At 41.3% G+C, this 13,502-nt stretch overlaps 1 protein-coding gene across 1 annotated transcript in view; it reads right to left on the bottom strand.

Annotated features, from left to right (window-relative positions):
- Positions 1 to 13,502, bottom strand: part of ctif (CBP80/20-dependent translation initiation factor) — a 162,641-nt gene that overhangs the window by 87,172 nt on the left and 61,967 nt on the right. Inside the window, exons 4-6 of the mRNA XM_055648013.1 lie at positions 10,906 to 10,979; positions 6,571 to 6,678; positions 2,011 to 2,086 (exon numbers count right to left, since the gene is read on the bottom strand). Coding sequence (XP_055503988.1) covers positions 2,011 to 2,086; positions 6,571 to 6,678; positions 10,906 to 10,979 — 258 coding nt within the window. The remainder of the gene's footprint in view (positions 1 to 2,010; positions 2,087 to 6,570; positions 6,679 to 10,905; positions 10,980 to 13,502) is intronic.

Genomic DNA, 13,502 nt, shown 5'->3' with positions numbered 1-13,502 from the left:
CCTCTCTCTCTCTCTCTGCCCCTCTGTCACTGCTCGCTCGCTATCTCCCTCTCTAGACGCGCCCGCGAGTTAGCGGCTATGCGTCAGTGGATAGGGCGGGGATGGGGGTAAAAGGAGCCAATGAATAATATTAATATAATATCAAGGGGGTGGGTATGTGTGTGGGGGGTGGTTAGTGTGTGTGTGTGACGCTGCAGGCCGCCCCCCCCCCCCCCCCCACCCCCGCAACGGGAACCAATGGGTCCCCTTTGGTCTAGTTAGTTATAATATTTTTGTTTCATTCACAAGTTTTAAAGAATAGATTGTATTTAAATCTCCCACTGATTTGTCTCATCATTGTAAGCACCTCTGCCCCCACCCCCCACTCCCCCCCTCCCCCCCCCACCCCACTGGTCCCCATCCTTAAAAACTGTTCAACACATTTTTTTAAATATAAAAATATTCCTCTTCGTATATTTTATTCACATAGTCATGTGTGTCTTATGAAACCACACTGAACCGTTATTGAAAAAAAAAAACATGCAAACCCACTGCATTTTCCTCATCTATCATCTCTGGTGTTTCTCCAAGGAAATTCTTAAGGCAAGTCATGCACAGCCTGCCTTTTGTCATTGTGCTGACTGACCCTGATGGATTGCATTTCTCAATGTGCCAAATAGCCTTAGCGCACATTATGGACTTGAACAGATTTCTAACAATAGAGTCCACTATTTGAGCAAGAAGTCTGCAACAGACTCCTTGTTCCAATTTGATTCTGATCCCATTGAAAGGCCAATCTGCCTGAATTAACTCCTCCTCAGGAATGTTCAGTAATGCCATTTTTTATCTAATTTTCTTCATTATATTAAGATTCAGTTCATTTTGTGCAGAACTACAAATATAGAACATAGAACAAAGAACAGTACAGTACGGGAACAGACTCTTCGGTTCACTATGTCTGTGCTGATCATGATGCCAAATTAAACTAATACCACCTACCTGTATATGGTCCATACCTCTCTATTCCTTGCTTTTTCATGTGCCTGTTCAAATGCCTCTATCGTATATGCTCCCACCACCCCTGGCAGCGCATCCAGGCATTTAATATTTTTGGTGTAAAAAACTTGTCATGTAAATCTCTTAAACTTTACTCCTCTCACCTCAAAGCTGTACCATCTAATTTTGGACATTTTCACCATGGGAGAAAGACTTACTATCTACCCTATCGACGCATCTCATGTTTTATGCAAAATCCTGATGAAACTCTTCTGCACCCTCACCAAAGGCTCCATATCATTCCTGTAACGTGGCCATTGGAATTGCACTCAATACTCCAAATGTGGCCAAACGCAAGATTCATACAGCTGCAACATGACTTCCCTACATTTTTATAGTCAATGAAGACCATGCCATAAGTGTTCTTTACCAGCCCCATTGACGGGTGCTACCACTCGTGTTGCCACTTTCAGAGAGCTATGGACTCGCATAGACTTACAAATGAGTTGTACACTAAACAGGACAGATGGCAAAACAGGCCACATACATAACGGCCATTAGAAAATTCAGTGCCAATCCCCCCACTGTTTGACATTTCTGTAAGTATTGCAGTGTAATGAGCATCCAACTCCTGGAATTGTGGATCCAAGGAATGATTACGCCCAAATCGTTTCCAATTGAAACTGTAAGGTCTGAATGACAATAAAGGTCTTCTATCTATCTATCTATCTTCTAGAATCTTGTTCCACACCCCATCCACTGGTTGTTATCAGGTTTGTTGGTTGTGGGCGATGACTACATGAAAATCTGAAGTTACATTTCTTATACAATAGTGACCACACATTTAAATTCACATTCCAATAGTGACCACACATTTAAATTCCTTAGTTGGCTGTACGGTGTTTTGGAATACCAAAGGCAACAAAATGTGCATTAAAATGTCATTTAAAAAAAAACACAATTTTAACTGGTTCTGAATTAACAGCAAAAGTGGTGAATGCAAAAAGATTTTCTAGTCTGTGATGCAGAACCTACCGTCCTCACAGGAAGCACTTTGTCCAGATCATTCAAAGTAATGTTCCTGTCCTCTTCAAACTTCCCTTTCACCATTCTGCACAAATAAAACATGAGTGGCAGCATTAGGAAATACTCACCGCACAAAGCAATTATTTCAGGAAGAAGATAGAGAGCATTGACAAGTACAACTCGGTATTCCTCTGGTGATTAATAGCCCCAAAAACGAACAACAACAACAATTCTGAAGAAAGCGGATTAATCAGTTTAGAAAAAATACCACTCTCTATTTCAATTTCACTTTTCATCCCTTCAATTTCTGCAATTTAATTTCCCCAACCACTGTTGAATTTATTCAGTTCCTTGAGTGCAGTCTGTTAGGTCACTTATTGACACCCAATGAAGTGGAAAAATACATTCCCTGTTCAACTCCAGCATGGCTGCCCACTCTCTGCAGAACCAGCACAGCAAATTTGAAACTGATTTCAAAATTGGAAGATAGTCTCCCAGGATACCAACGGAAGAGGTGACTTGCTGCAAGATGTTTCTTTAGCAACTGCACTTTCTCCCTCCAAGCAGGCTCAACGTGTTCACATGGCAACCACATGGCAACCCTCCAGATAACAAAAGAATAGATTGCACTTGTTTAGGAACCAAAGGATTTTCCAATGTAGTGTATGGGGCCAAATTATATCAATATAACCATCTGCTTATGGTGTGAAGATGGTTGTATTGGGGTTGGCGAGTACAGTAAAATGGTGTAAAGCCAGAATGTACCAAAGAGAATAGATTTGCTTAGTTTAGAGATACAGCATGGACCGCCGAGCCGAGTCCACACCGACCAGTGATCCCCGTACACCAGAACTATGCTACACACTTGGGACAATTTTAGGGAAGCCAATTGACCTAGAAACCTGTATGTTTTTGGAATGAGGGAGGAATTCAGAGCACCCAGAGAAAACCCATGCGGTCACGTGGAGAAAGTAAAAACTCCGTACAGACAGCACATGTGGTCAGGATCGAACCTGGGTCTCTGGCGCTGTAAAGCAGCAACTCTACCACTGTGCCACCATGCTGCCCTTTTCTAATGATCAATCCACAGGTTTTTTTTCTCTCTTGGTTCTCTCTATTTTTCTCTTGGATCAATCAAATGCAGCATTTACAACAACCTAAGACACAGAGCAGCGCAAGTGTACGAGGTGAAGAAGTGGTGCCATGGAGAAACAGAGTGGGTCAAGACAAGAGATTTCCATTAATAAAGGGAAATATGCCTGGATGGTCAGCACGCACCATCAGTTTTACCAACCAATAGATGCTGTATTAATGGGCTACAGAAATTAAGTTATTCATTAAATGGGATTGGATTGTGACAGAACGTGGCTACTTTCACAGTAAAATTAGACCAGACTGGACCACAAGCCTCCCTTATGCAGTAGTGACTGACAAGTTAGGAAAATTATATACACAAAATGCTGTTTCGGGTCGAGACCATTCTTTAGACTGAGAGCTCGACACAAAATGTCACCCATTCCTTCTCTCCAGAGATGCTGCCCATCCCGCTGAGTTACACCAGCGGTTTGTATCTATCTTCAATGTAAACCAGCATTTGCAGTTCCTTCCTACACAAGTTGGGACTATTGACTGACAAGTTAGGACCATTATACAAGGTGGGACCAAATGTCACAAATTTACTTTGTTTTCTTCGGTACGTAGGCAGGTGGAAGTCAATATTTACAGGGTTGCCATAAGATGCCAGGGGTGTGGTAAGCTCTGACGTCTTTTGAGGGATTAAATGGAGTGGAGAGCAGATGTGGAAGAAGTGAAGAAATGAGGCTACAATTCGACTTAAATAGGGAGAGGATAACAGAAGGAGCAATTGGAGGTACAAGATAACTGGGAGCTAAAAATGTGAGAGGAACAACAATATGACAGCACACAGACTGGGTTAGGGAACGTGATGCAAAATACAATGAAAGAACACAAGAAAATAGAGTCATGTAGCACAGAAGCAGACCTTTCGGCCAATATTCCGCATCAACCAAGTAAGTAATCTGGGCCATTCCCATTTACTGGCATTTCACCCACATCTTTTTAAACACCTTCTATCCACGTATATGCCCAAATGTCTTTTAAAAGTTATAATTTTAAGGGGTCAGATCATCAATTTCCTCCTCTCACCTAAAGCGTATGCCGTCTATTTTAGATTTCTCCATCTTGAGAAAAAGGACTGCAGGCATTCACTTTATCCAAGCCCTTCACAAACGATGTGTAAATTTCAACACAGTCACCCTCAGCCTCCTACGCTCCAAAAAAAAGTACGAGCCTATCCAACCTCCCTATAACCCAAGCCTACATGTCCAGGTAGCATCCTGGTAAATCACTTCTGCACCCTTTCCAATGTAATGACAAACGTTCCACAGCTGTGTGACCAGAACAGCATGCAGTATTTCAAGTGCATTCTCACCAATTATTTGTACTGCTGTATTATAACACCCCAACCTCTGTATTTAATACTTTCCCAAAAGGGCAGCGTGCCAAATGCCTTCTTCACCATCCTGTCCACTGGAACGCCATGTCCAGAGAACTATGTACTTGCACTCCTAGATCACTCTGTTCTGCAGCACTCTCCAGGGCTCTATAATCTACCGGCCAAGTCATGCCCTGGCTTTATATAGCAAAGTGAAACACCTCACACTTTTCAGAGTTCAATTCCATTTCCCATTCCTTGGCACACCTTCCCAACTGATTTAGATCCTGTTGGAAACTTAGGTATCCTTCTCTACTGTTCATTATACTACCAATTTTGGTGTCAAATAGGAGGAGTTGGAGGCTACCTGCCTCTTCTAGTCTAACCTTCCATTTAAAATGATCATGGCTAGTCTACATGGCCACATCTCCTCTTCCAGATCCAACTATCAATGGATTGCTTTTGCTGCACCCTTCCCCCTCACCTCTTTATATTGGCTATCTCCTAGCCTTCAGACACGATATTGCATGGAATGGTCGGACGTTTATTTTCATCGTCAGATGCTGCCCGACCCACTGAGTTCCTCCAGCAAGACTTTTTTTTTGATAGTTTGCTTGATAGTAAAAATGCAACTGCTAGAATGGTGTGGGTCCATAACTGAGAACTTAATTCCTGATCTTACCCAGAGGGCGCTGCTGAAGAAAATGATAATGGCATATTACAGCAGAGGGAGGAAGTAGAGAGATGGTCGATTCTGCATTTAGAATGTACTACATGTGCAGTAATAAATATCAAAAGTGGAGAATTGACCCAACACCAAACCTTTTACAATATGGAAACACACCATGTCCATGGCATCCATCGTAACCAACGATGTTAATCCCATTAATCACCATTATTTGGGCCCTAGCCTTTTATGCGATGGAATTTCAAAGTTCTTCTTAAATGTTGTGGGCCTACCAAAGATCTTTGGGCCTACCTGTGTCTATCACCCAAGCAGCGCATTCAGATTCAAACCACCCGCTGGGCGAAAAACATTCTTCCTCAGATCCCTTCTCATCCTCTTACCTCTTATCCTAAACCTATGCTCTATGACAAAAGCAAATACAAACTGTGCCCGTGTTCAGTTCGATTCCACCTCCCAAAGATAGGAGCACAGAGATCAAAAAAAGAATATTTCTGCAACCAAGCCAACAAAGGTGTATTTTGCAATACCCCAGCATCAATTGTATAGGGCTCTGGTGAGACCATATCTGCACCTTTGAGGAAGGACATCCTTGTGATTGAAGCAGTGCAGTGTAGGCTCACGTGATTGATCCCTGGGATGGGATGTCACATGAGGAAAGATTGAAAAGACTAGGCTTGTTTTCACTGGAGTTTAGAAGGATGAGGGGGGATCTTATAGAAACATATAAAATTATAAAAGGACTGGACAAGCTAGATGCAGGAAAAATGTTCCCAATGTTGGGCGAGTCCAGAACCAGGAGCCACAGTCTTAGAATAAAGGGGAGGTCATTTAAGGCAGAGGTGAGAAAAAACTTTTTCATCCAGAGAGTTGTGAATTTATTGAATTCCTTGCCATAGAGGGCAGTGGAGGCCAAATCACTCGATGGATTTAAGTGAGAGTTAGAACACTAGGGACTGGTGGAGTCAAGGGATATGGGGAGAAGGCAGGCACGGGTTATTGATAGGGGACGATCAGCCATGATCACAATGAATGGTGGTGCTGGCTCAAAGGGCCGAATGGCCTCCTCCTGCACCTATTTTCTATGTTTCTATGTTAACCCTATCAGCTGTTAGTGAACAACTTTCACTCTCACCATGTCAGGATTGTCTGTAATGGGTAATAAACATTGATCTTGTTAGCTACACTCATTCAAGAGTGAATAAACACAGGATGCAACTTACAAAGTGGCAGAACGTCCGACCTATGCTGGGCCATTGGGAATCCCTAAGAACAAAGAGAGTGGTCCAGTACAGTCTGCATGACTGCTCTTGCAGCTATGGACAATAACTTGGGCCTCTTGAGGCTTTTCAAGAAGCAAGCTGAAGGTTCTCCAACCGGAGTAAATGTCAAGAATCCCCCTTTTCACATTCGGAGAAGTGATACTTACCCTTCTCGCTCAATGTGAGGGAGATACTTTGAAGCGTTTTGTAAATGCTTTCGATGAAACGAGGTGGTGAAATCTAATTTCTCGGGTTGCAGATCCCATGTTGCTCCACTGCAAGAGAAAACCCGCAAACATTATAACCTACTGGGAAACATGCCAGTTAGGCTGTCCTTAAGTTGGTCTCTAGATCCAAAGGAACTGGCCGAGACATGAGAAATTCCATCAATCACTCTGCTTTTCAGAGGAATGTGTTAGTACCAGATAGCCCCTCCAAAGTGAACGTGCATCACATAGAGGGAGAGGTAGATACAGAACATTATACTTAGGAATAAGCAAATGACCAAGATATTAGACAAATATTTTTGCTTCCCTCTTTGTTGTAGATGTACATACCAAAATTGCGGACAATCAAGGAACAAATGAGCGTAAGAACATAAAGCCATGAATATTAATGAAAAGAAATGCTGGAGAAAATGGCCTAAGTTTCTAAAGAGGCGTCTTCTTCTTGCGTATGGCGTGCACAGCCTAAAGTTGTTGGACAACTTGTTCTATTTGATCTTATTTGATTGTGCACACCAGGTTGATTGCATTCGTCAAAACAGGGCGGACAACGTGAAAGTTGCAATCTCTCACCCCTCTAAAGAGACTGAAGAAGCAGATGCTCCAGTGGTAGTCTTCCAAAACATGTTAGTTTCTGAAACACTGCCAATAGAAAGAAAGCTAGAAGGTTGCAAATATAACGTTACTACTCAAGAAAGGAGATAGACCAGTTAGGTTGATTCAGTTGCCAGGAAAATGCAAGGATTCATTGAAAATATATAGGAAGGGAGCACTTAAAGGAGATCATGACATGATCAAACAAGGTTTATTAAAAGTGAAATTAAATTTGACAGTATGTTGAGGTTTTTGGCGATAGAGCATGCAAAATAGAAAAGGGGCAATGAATGCATAATAGTATTTGTTGTGGCTGCAAAAGTTGGTTCAGTGGCACAGCGGTAGAGTTGCTGCCTTACAGCGCCAGGGACCTGGGTTTGATCTTGACTACGAGTGATGTTTGCACATTCTCCCTGTGACCGCTTGGGTTTCCTCCCATACTCCAAAGACGTACAGGTTTGTAGGTTAATTAGCCTCGGTAAATTGTCCCTAGTATGTAAGAAAAAAACGAGTGTGTGGGTATTTGTTGGTCAGCGTGGAGTTGGTGGGCCAAAGGTCCTGTCTCCATGCTCTAAACTAAACTGCGCATGAAATTATGTATTGAGTTGGAGCTACTAGCATGGAAAGAGAAATGATCAACTGGCAGAACAAACATATGTGATTATTGATAAAGCTTCTGGCAGGGTGGACAACAAGGAATACTGCTGTGCTATGAATTAGCTACAATCTACGTTAATGACTTAAATAAGATAATGCAACATCCACCCTTGTCTGGTGAAACAAAGCTAGGCAGGAAAGTGAATGTCAGAAGAATACAACAAGTTTTATAATTATAAGATTATTTTAAATGGTAGGAAGGATAGAAAAACAATGTGGTAAAAAGGCGGGAAACATTGGCGACTGGAGGGACCTAGAAGTGAGTGTTTATGAACACAAAAATTTACTATTTATGAATGGTAACAAATTAGGAAAGCAGATGGTAAGATGCCATTATTACAGCAGTACAAAAATAATTTCCAGCAGTTAAAACTTGCTTGATCCCTAAAACAAGTGAGTACCTTGAAGGGCTGATTCTGCAAGAAGTTTATGCAGCAAATGTACAGGGCTCTGAGTATGCAACGGGAAATGTGCAGTTTTAGTGCCTATACTGAAGATATTCCTGGGCAATGAGAACAGAGAATTTACCAGATTGATTCCAGAAATGACGGAGTTGGCCTATGAGAAGAAATCAAGCAGGATGAACTTGTGTCTATTGAATTTTAGAAGAAGGTATTGTTTCCTCTTGCAGATGAGTCCTGAGCACAAAACCGTGGGATGAGAGATGCTAGTACGATTGAGGCGATGAGAAATTATTTAAAATTACAGGGTTATGAGTATTTGGAATTCTCCATCTAGGAGGCCTGTGGGTCTTCAGTCACAGAGTCACAAGGCTGAAACCGATAAATCTTTGGGCATTAAAGGAATTAAGGGTGAAGAGGTTACAAGGTGGATGTGGATGAGGTAATCGACTATGATCTTGCTGGATAGCAGAGCAAGCACGAGACACTTTTGAATATAGGACAGTATAGTGCAGGAATAGAGGCTCCGGCCCACAATGTCTGTGCCAAACATAACACCAAGACCAGCTCTTACCCACCTGCACAAAATCCTTATCTCTCCATTCACTACAAATCCATATGCCTAAAAGTCTCTTAATAGCCATTATGGACCTCTCTTGCATCTGTTTTCTACATTTTTATGTTCCTATATATATGCCATTTACTTTAGTGTTTTTATCTGCTCATTTAGTCCCTTCAGCAGACTGAAAGGACAGGTGACATGCTCTGAAGGTTGGGCCTCTGCTAGGGTTGCCAACTTTCTCACTCACAAATAAGGGACTAAAGGTCAAAATATGGGACAAATTCCTGACAGCAATTCGTTGACCGACTCAGCCGTGGCTGGGTGAATGATGAGCTGGCCCGGGTGCTGGACGGCACACAAAGCCCAGCCGGCAGGCCAGCCGAGTTTTGGTCCGGGCTGCCAACAGACGGGGCCACGGGCTGCACTCCATCGCGACGGGTGAGACGGGGCCGGATGCGGCGCTCTGACCCGATAGTCCCCTCAACCTGAGTAGTAGCAGTCAAATACGGGACAAGGGCGGTCCCGTATGGGATAAACCAATTTTGGCCAAATATACGGGATGTCCCGGAGAATATGGACAGTTGGCATTCCTAACCTCTGCACACCTGCTCTGAGCAAGGTTGGCTATTTTTCTTTGATATACAATTGTGTAACTTTTTCTGCGATTACTAGTTCTACCACCGAATTTATTGAATGAAATATTTAAGGTAAGAGATTCTTGAAAAGATGAAATGGAAGAGGAAATGAACCGTTCCCCGAAGACCCCAAGGTCACGATGAAACCTGTTCCCAATCTCATCCACTGCCACCTAATTAGCTGGCCAAGCCTTCTTGCTACCTTGAAATGTTTGGCATTGACAATAAATAGAACCAAACAGCAGAAGAACAAGGATGAATAAAAGCTGCAGCTCACTTCAAAATTACACATACATCTAACAGCTCAGAATGTATTGGCAATGGAAAAGAGAGAAGGGGAGGATGAAAAGAAGATATCCCAAGAGGCTTAAAAAGCCAGAGTCACAAACACATTTCCTCAAGAGGGAAGCCAATGGATACAGACGGACATTTGTTAGACTTACTTCTTTTCCCTACTCTTCCAATTAATTGGTTTTATAATACAGGTAACAGAACAGTATTTTTTAAATAACCGATACATTTTGACAGCATGATAATAAATGTAATTTATCTCCAGCATCACTTGTTCTTAAAGGATCAGGGGATTCTATTTCTGTGAGCTGAATTTATTTTAAGAACTGGCTAACCCAGAAAGCAATAAGTTCCCTGAGGATAACAATACTCCCAAGTATTGAATCCTTTATTTCAATTAGAATGCAAGAATTCACAGCAACTTTCATGTCAATTGAAAATCGAATGCTCTGGAAATGTCTTTAAAAGTTAAAACATTTATTCAGTTTAGGGAGGTGCATGAACAGTTTTGCACATTTAGTTTCTCTTGCTGCATTTATCATTGCAGTGGGCTTCCCAGAACATTACATAAAGAAAGTACATTTCCACTGCCATAAATATTAATATAGAATAGAATAGAATAGATAACGTAGATACTGTGCAACAAAATTCCATTGCATCTCCTTCGGTTTAAAAAGAACAAACACAACAGCCATTGATTCACATATACACATATCAGTAAACAAAAATAATAAATAGGTATTAAAAATATTTTAAAAGAATATTGCGCATTATCTTGCACCCCGAATTATATTGTGCTTCCGCAGTGTTCTCTGGGGAAGCACAATATAATTTGGGGTGCAACATAATGCGCAATATTCTTTTAAAATATTTTTAATACCTATTTATTATTTTTTTCACTGATATGCCTCTTGCTCATCAGCCTTTAATCTGTAGTGTGCATGCCGATCCAAAAGTTCTATTGTATATATCCCTGCAATATAAGTGTCTATCCCTCAACTAAATAGCGGTCCACACACAAACATCTATTCCTGCCACCGGGCCACACAAAGTTTGGAGTGGTTGAAGTAACAACAAGTAGGGGAAAGTAGTCAGAAACAACCACTTCAAAGTATCCTTACAAAAAAAAAGTACATACCTGATATTTTCAAAGGAGTTAACTGCCCAGATATCTGTCCCCAGAATATCGTAAGATGTCTCCTGGTTACAGATCTAGGAAAAGAGAAAAGCATCCACAAATAATAATTAGTACAAACAAGAGACTCTGGTACCCATGATAAAATTACACCTTCAGCTTCTAAGCTGCATGCAATAATGATCAACTCACAGCCAGGAAATCTTGGATTCAAGATTCACTTCATGGACCTAATCATACATAATCTACGCTGATATAGTGATCAGAAAATGCTGTGAAGGCTATGTTAATCAATATCCAAACTGAAATCTATAGTTTTTAGTCAGGCCTGGGTCTTAAGAGATATGGCTTTAAAGCATTTGCTTTAGAGCCTTATCTCCTTAATCACGTTATTCTTAAAGGATCAGGGGATTCTATGTTGAAAAAGGTTTGAGTGGCTGAAGGTATTTTTTTTGTGTCATCATTTGGAATACAACTTCATTTAAATCTCCAATATAATGTTTAGTGGGGTCTCTCTTATGCATGGCTCCTTGATATTTTTTCCTTTCTTGTTAAATCCTAATTTTTTTTTAGTAATTTCCTTCAAGTGGTTTTCTCAAGAGAGTCAAGAGTGTTTTATTGTCATATGTCTCAGATTGGACAATGAAATTCTTGCTTGCTGCAGCACAACAGAATATGTAAACATAACGGGAATAAAAAGTTCAGTGTGTATATATACACATGCATGCATACTCAATAAATAAACAAATATAGTGCAATAATAATAATAATAATAGTCTGTTGTAGTTCAGAGCTTATTTATTGTTGTGTTTAATAGCCTGATGGCTGTAGGGAAGAAACTGTTCCTGAACCTGGGCGTTGCAGTTTTCAGGTAAGTGTACCTTCTTCCCGATTTCTTCTACAAACCAAAGTGGGAACGTTATACATTCCAGGCTTTAATTTCAGCACCGGGCATTGAACATGGCCAGGCCTAATAGAGATTGATTAGGTGCAAAACAATGCTTCTGATTCCGATTAGACAATACTTTGCCATCCAAACCTCAGAATAGTATCTTCCAGTTAGCACCAGCCAGACAGTGGAGGAGGTTTATGACAGTGCCTTCAGGGCCAGAAAATTATAGTTGCAAGGAGAAAAACGCTAGATGGGAGGTTGAATTTCTTTCGAGCAAAAGATATTGAGGGAAAATTTTATTGCGATACATAAAATTAAGAAGCCTCGACAGTATGAACAGGATGGGCATATATCCATTGGCAGAGAAGGGTGGTTGGAACAAGCATCAGGGATAAGTGATTATAACATGAAAATATTCCATAACCAGCTTGAGGGAAGGAAAATTAGGTTCAAAACTAGAAACTTAAACTCAAAGTCAATTACAAACACATGAAGATCGAGTGGCTAAAGTATACCAAGAAAATAAATTAAGAAGTAAAACAGTAACAGAGGCAGGAATTTAAGGAAACATATCGTAATTCCCAACAGAAATGCATTTTATTGCGTGAAAGATCCATCTGTGATGATCTATGTAAGTCATAAAATTATGGCAGTGAAAGATAAAATTCTGAAGATTTGTGGTAGGGCAGAGACTGGGAAAATATTATAAACCAGCAAAGGATGACTAATAACTAACAGAGGTATTGGGACAAAGGTGCTATCCCCTATTCACAATATCTCTTCTGCAACTGCTCCCAAGATGTAGTTTTCCATTCTCGGGTATCAGAAATGCCCTCTTTCTTTAATAAACATGTTTCCCCCTGCTATCATAGATGGATTCCTCACCCGCATCTTCTCTGCATCTCACAGTCATTCTCTCATTTCCCCTCCCCTCAGAAACAACATTGAAAGAGTTCCCCTGGACCTCACCTTGCATCCCACAAGCCACTCTGACTTTCCAATCACCTCCTACATGATCCCATTACCTATTACTAATTCAAAGCCTCTTCACTGCCTTTTTTTAGTTCCCAGCGTAAGGAGTTAGTGGTGGACTTTAGGAGGAGAGGAACACCCCCGTCTCCTTCAATAGTGTGGCTATGCAGTTTACCAAGGAGTACAAATACCTTGGAGTGTACCTGGATCAGCTTCTTCCCACAGGCTATAAGACTGTTAAATGAACTTTCCCCCCTGCCAAGTATCGCGCACAAACCCCCCACACTGCAGCAGAGCCACTGTTGTGCCGCTGCCGGTCGGAACGGCTGTTGAATGTTATTGAATGTTATTAGAGGGTTAAATTGTTCATGACTGTATTTTTAATTTTAATTGCTATTTATTTTGTAACGAAAACCGTACGGACACTGGTTGAGAAACGTTTTTTTGTTTCCTCTGAGTATGCGAATACTCAGGAAATGACAATAAAGATTTACAATTACAATTACAATTACAATTACAGTACACTGGACTGGTCCAGGAACATTGAGGCCCTGTACAAGAAGGGACAGAGCCACCTGCACTTTTTGAGACGTCTCCGTTCCTTCAACATCTGCAGTAAGATGCTGCAGATGTTCTACCAATCGGTGGCAGCCAGTGCCATCTTCTTCGCTGTCGTGTGCTGGGGCAGCAGGGCGAAGGCTGCGGGCGCCAACAAGATTATCAGGAAGGCTGGCTC

The sequence above is a fragment of the Leucoraja erinacea genome, chromosome 1, assembly GCF_028641065.1.
Source record: "Leucoraja erinacea ecotype New England chromosome 1, Leri_hhj_1, whole genome shotgun sequence".
Taxonomy (NCBI): domain Eukaryota; kingdom Metazoa; phylum Chordata; class Chondrichthyes; order Rajiformes; family Rajidae; genus Leucoraja; species Leucoraja erinaceus.
Note: the sequence above shows the minus strand (reverse complement) of the source record. Positions and strands in the feature narration are given on the sequence as shown.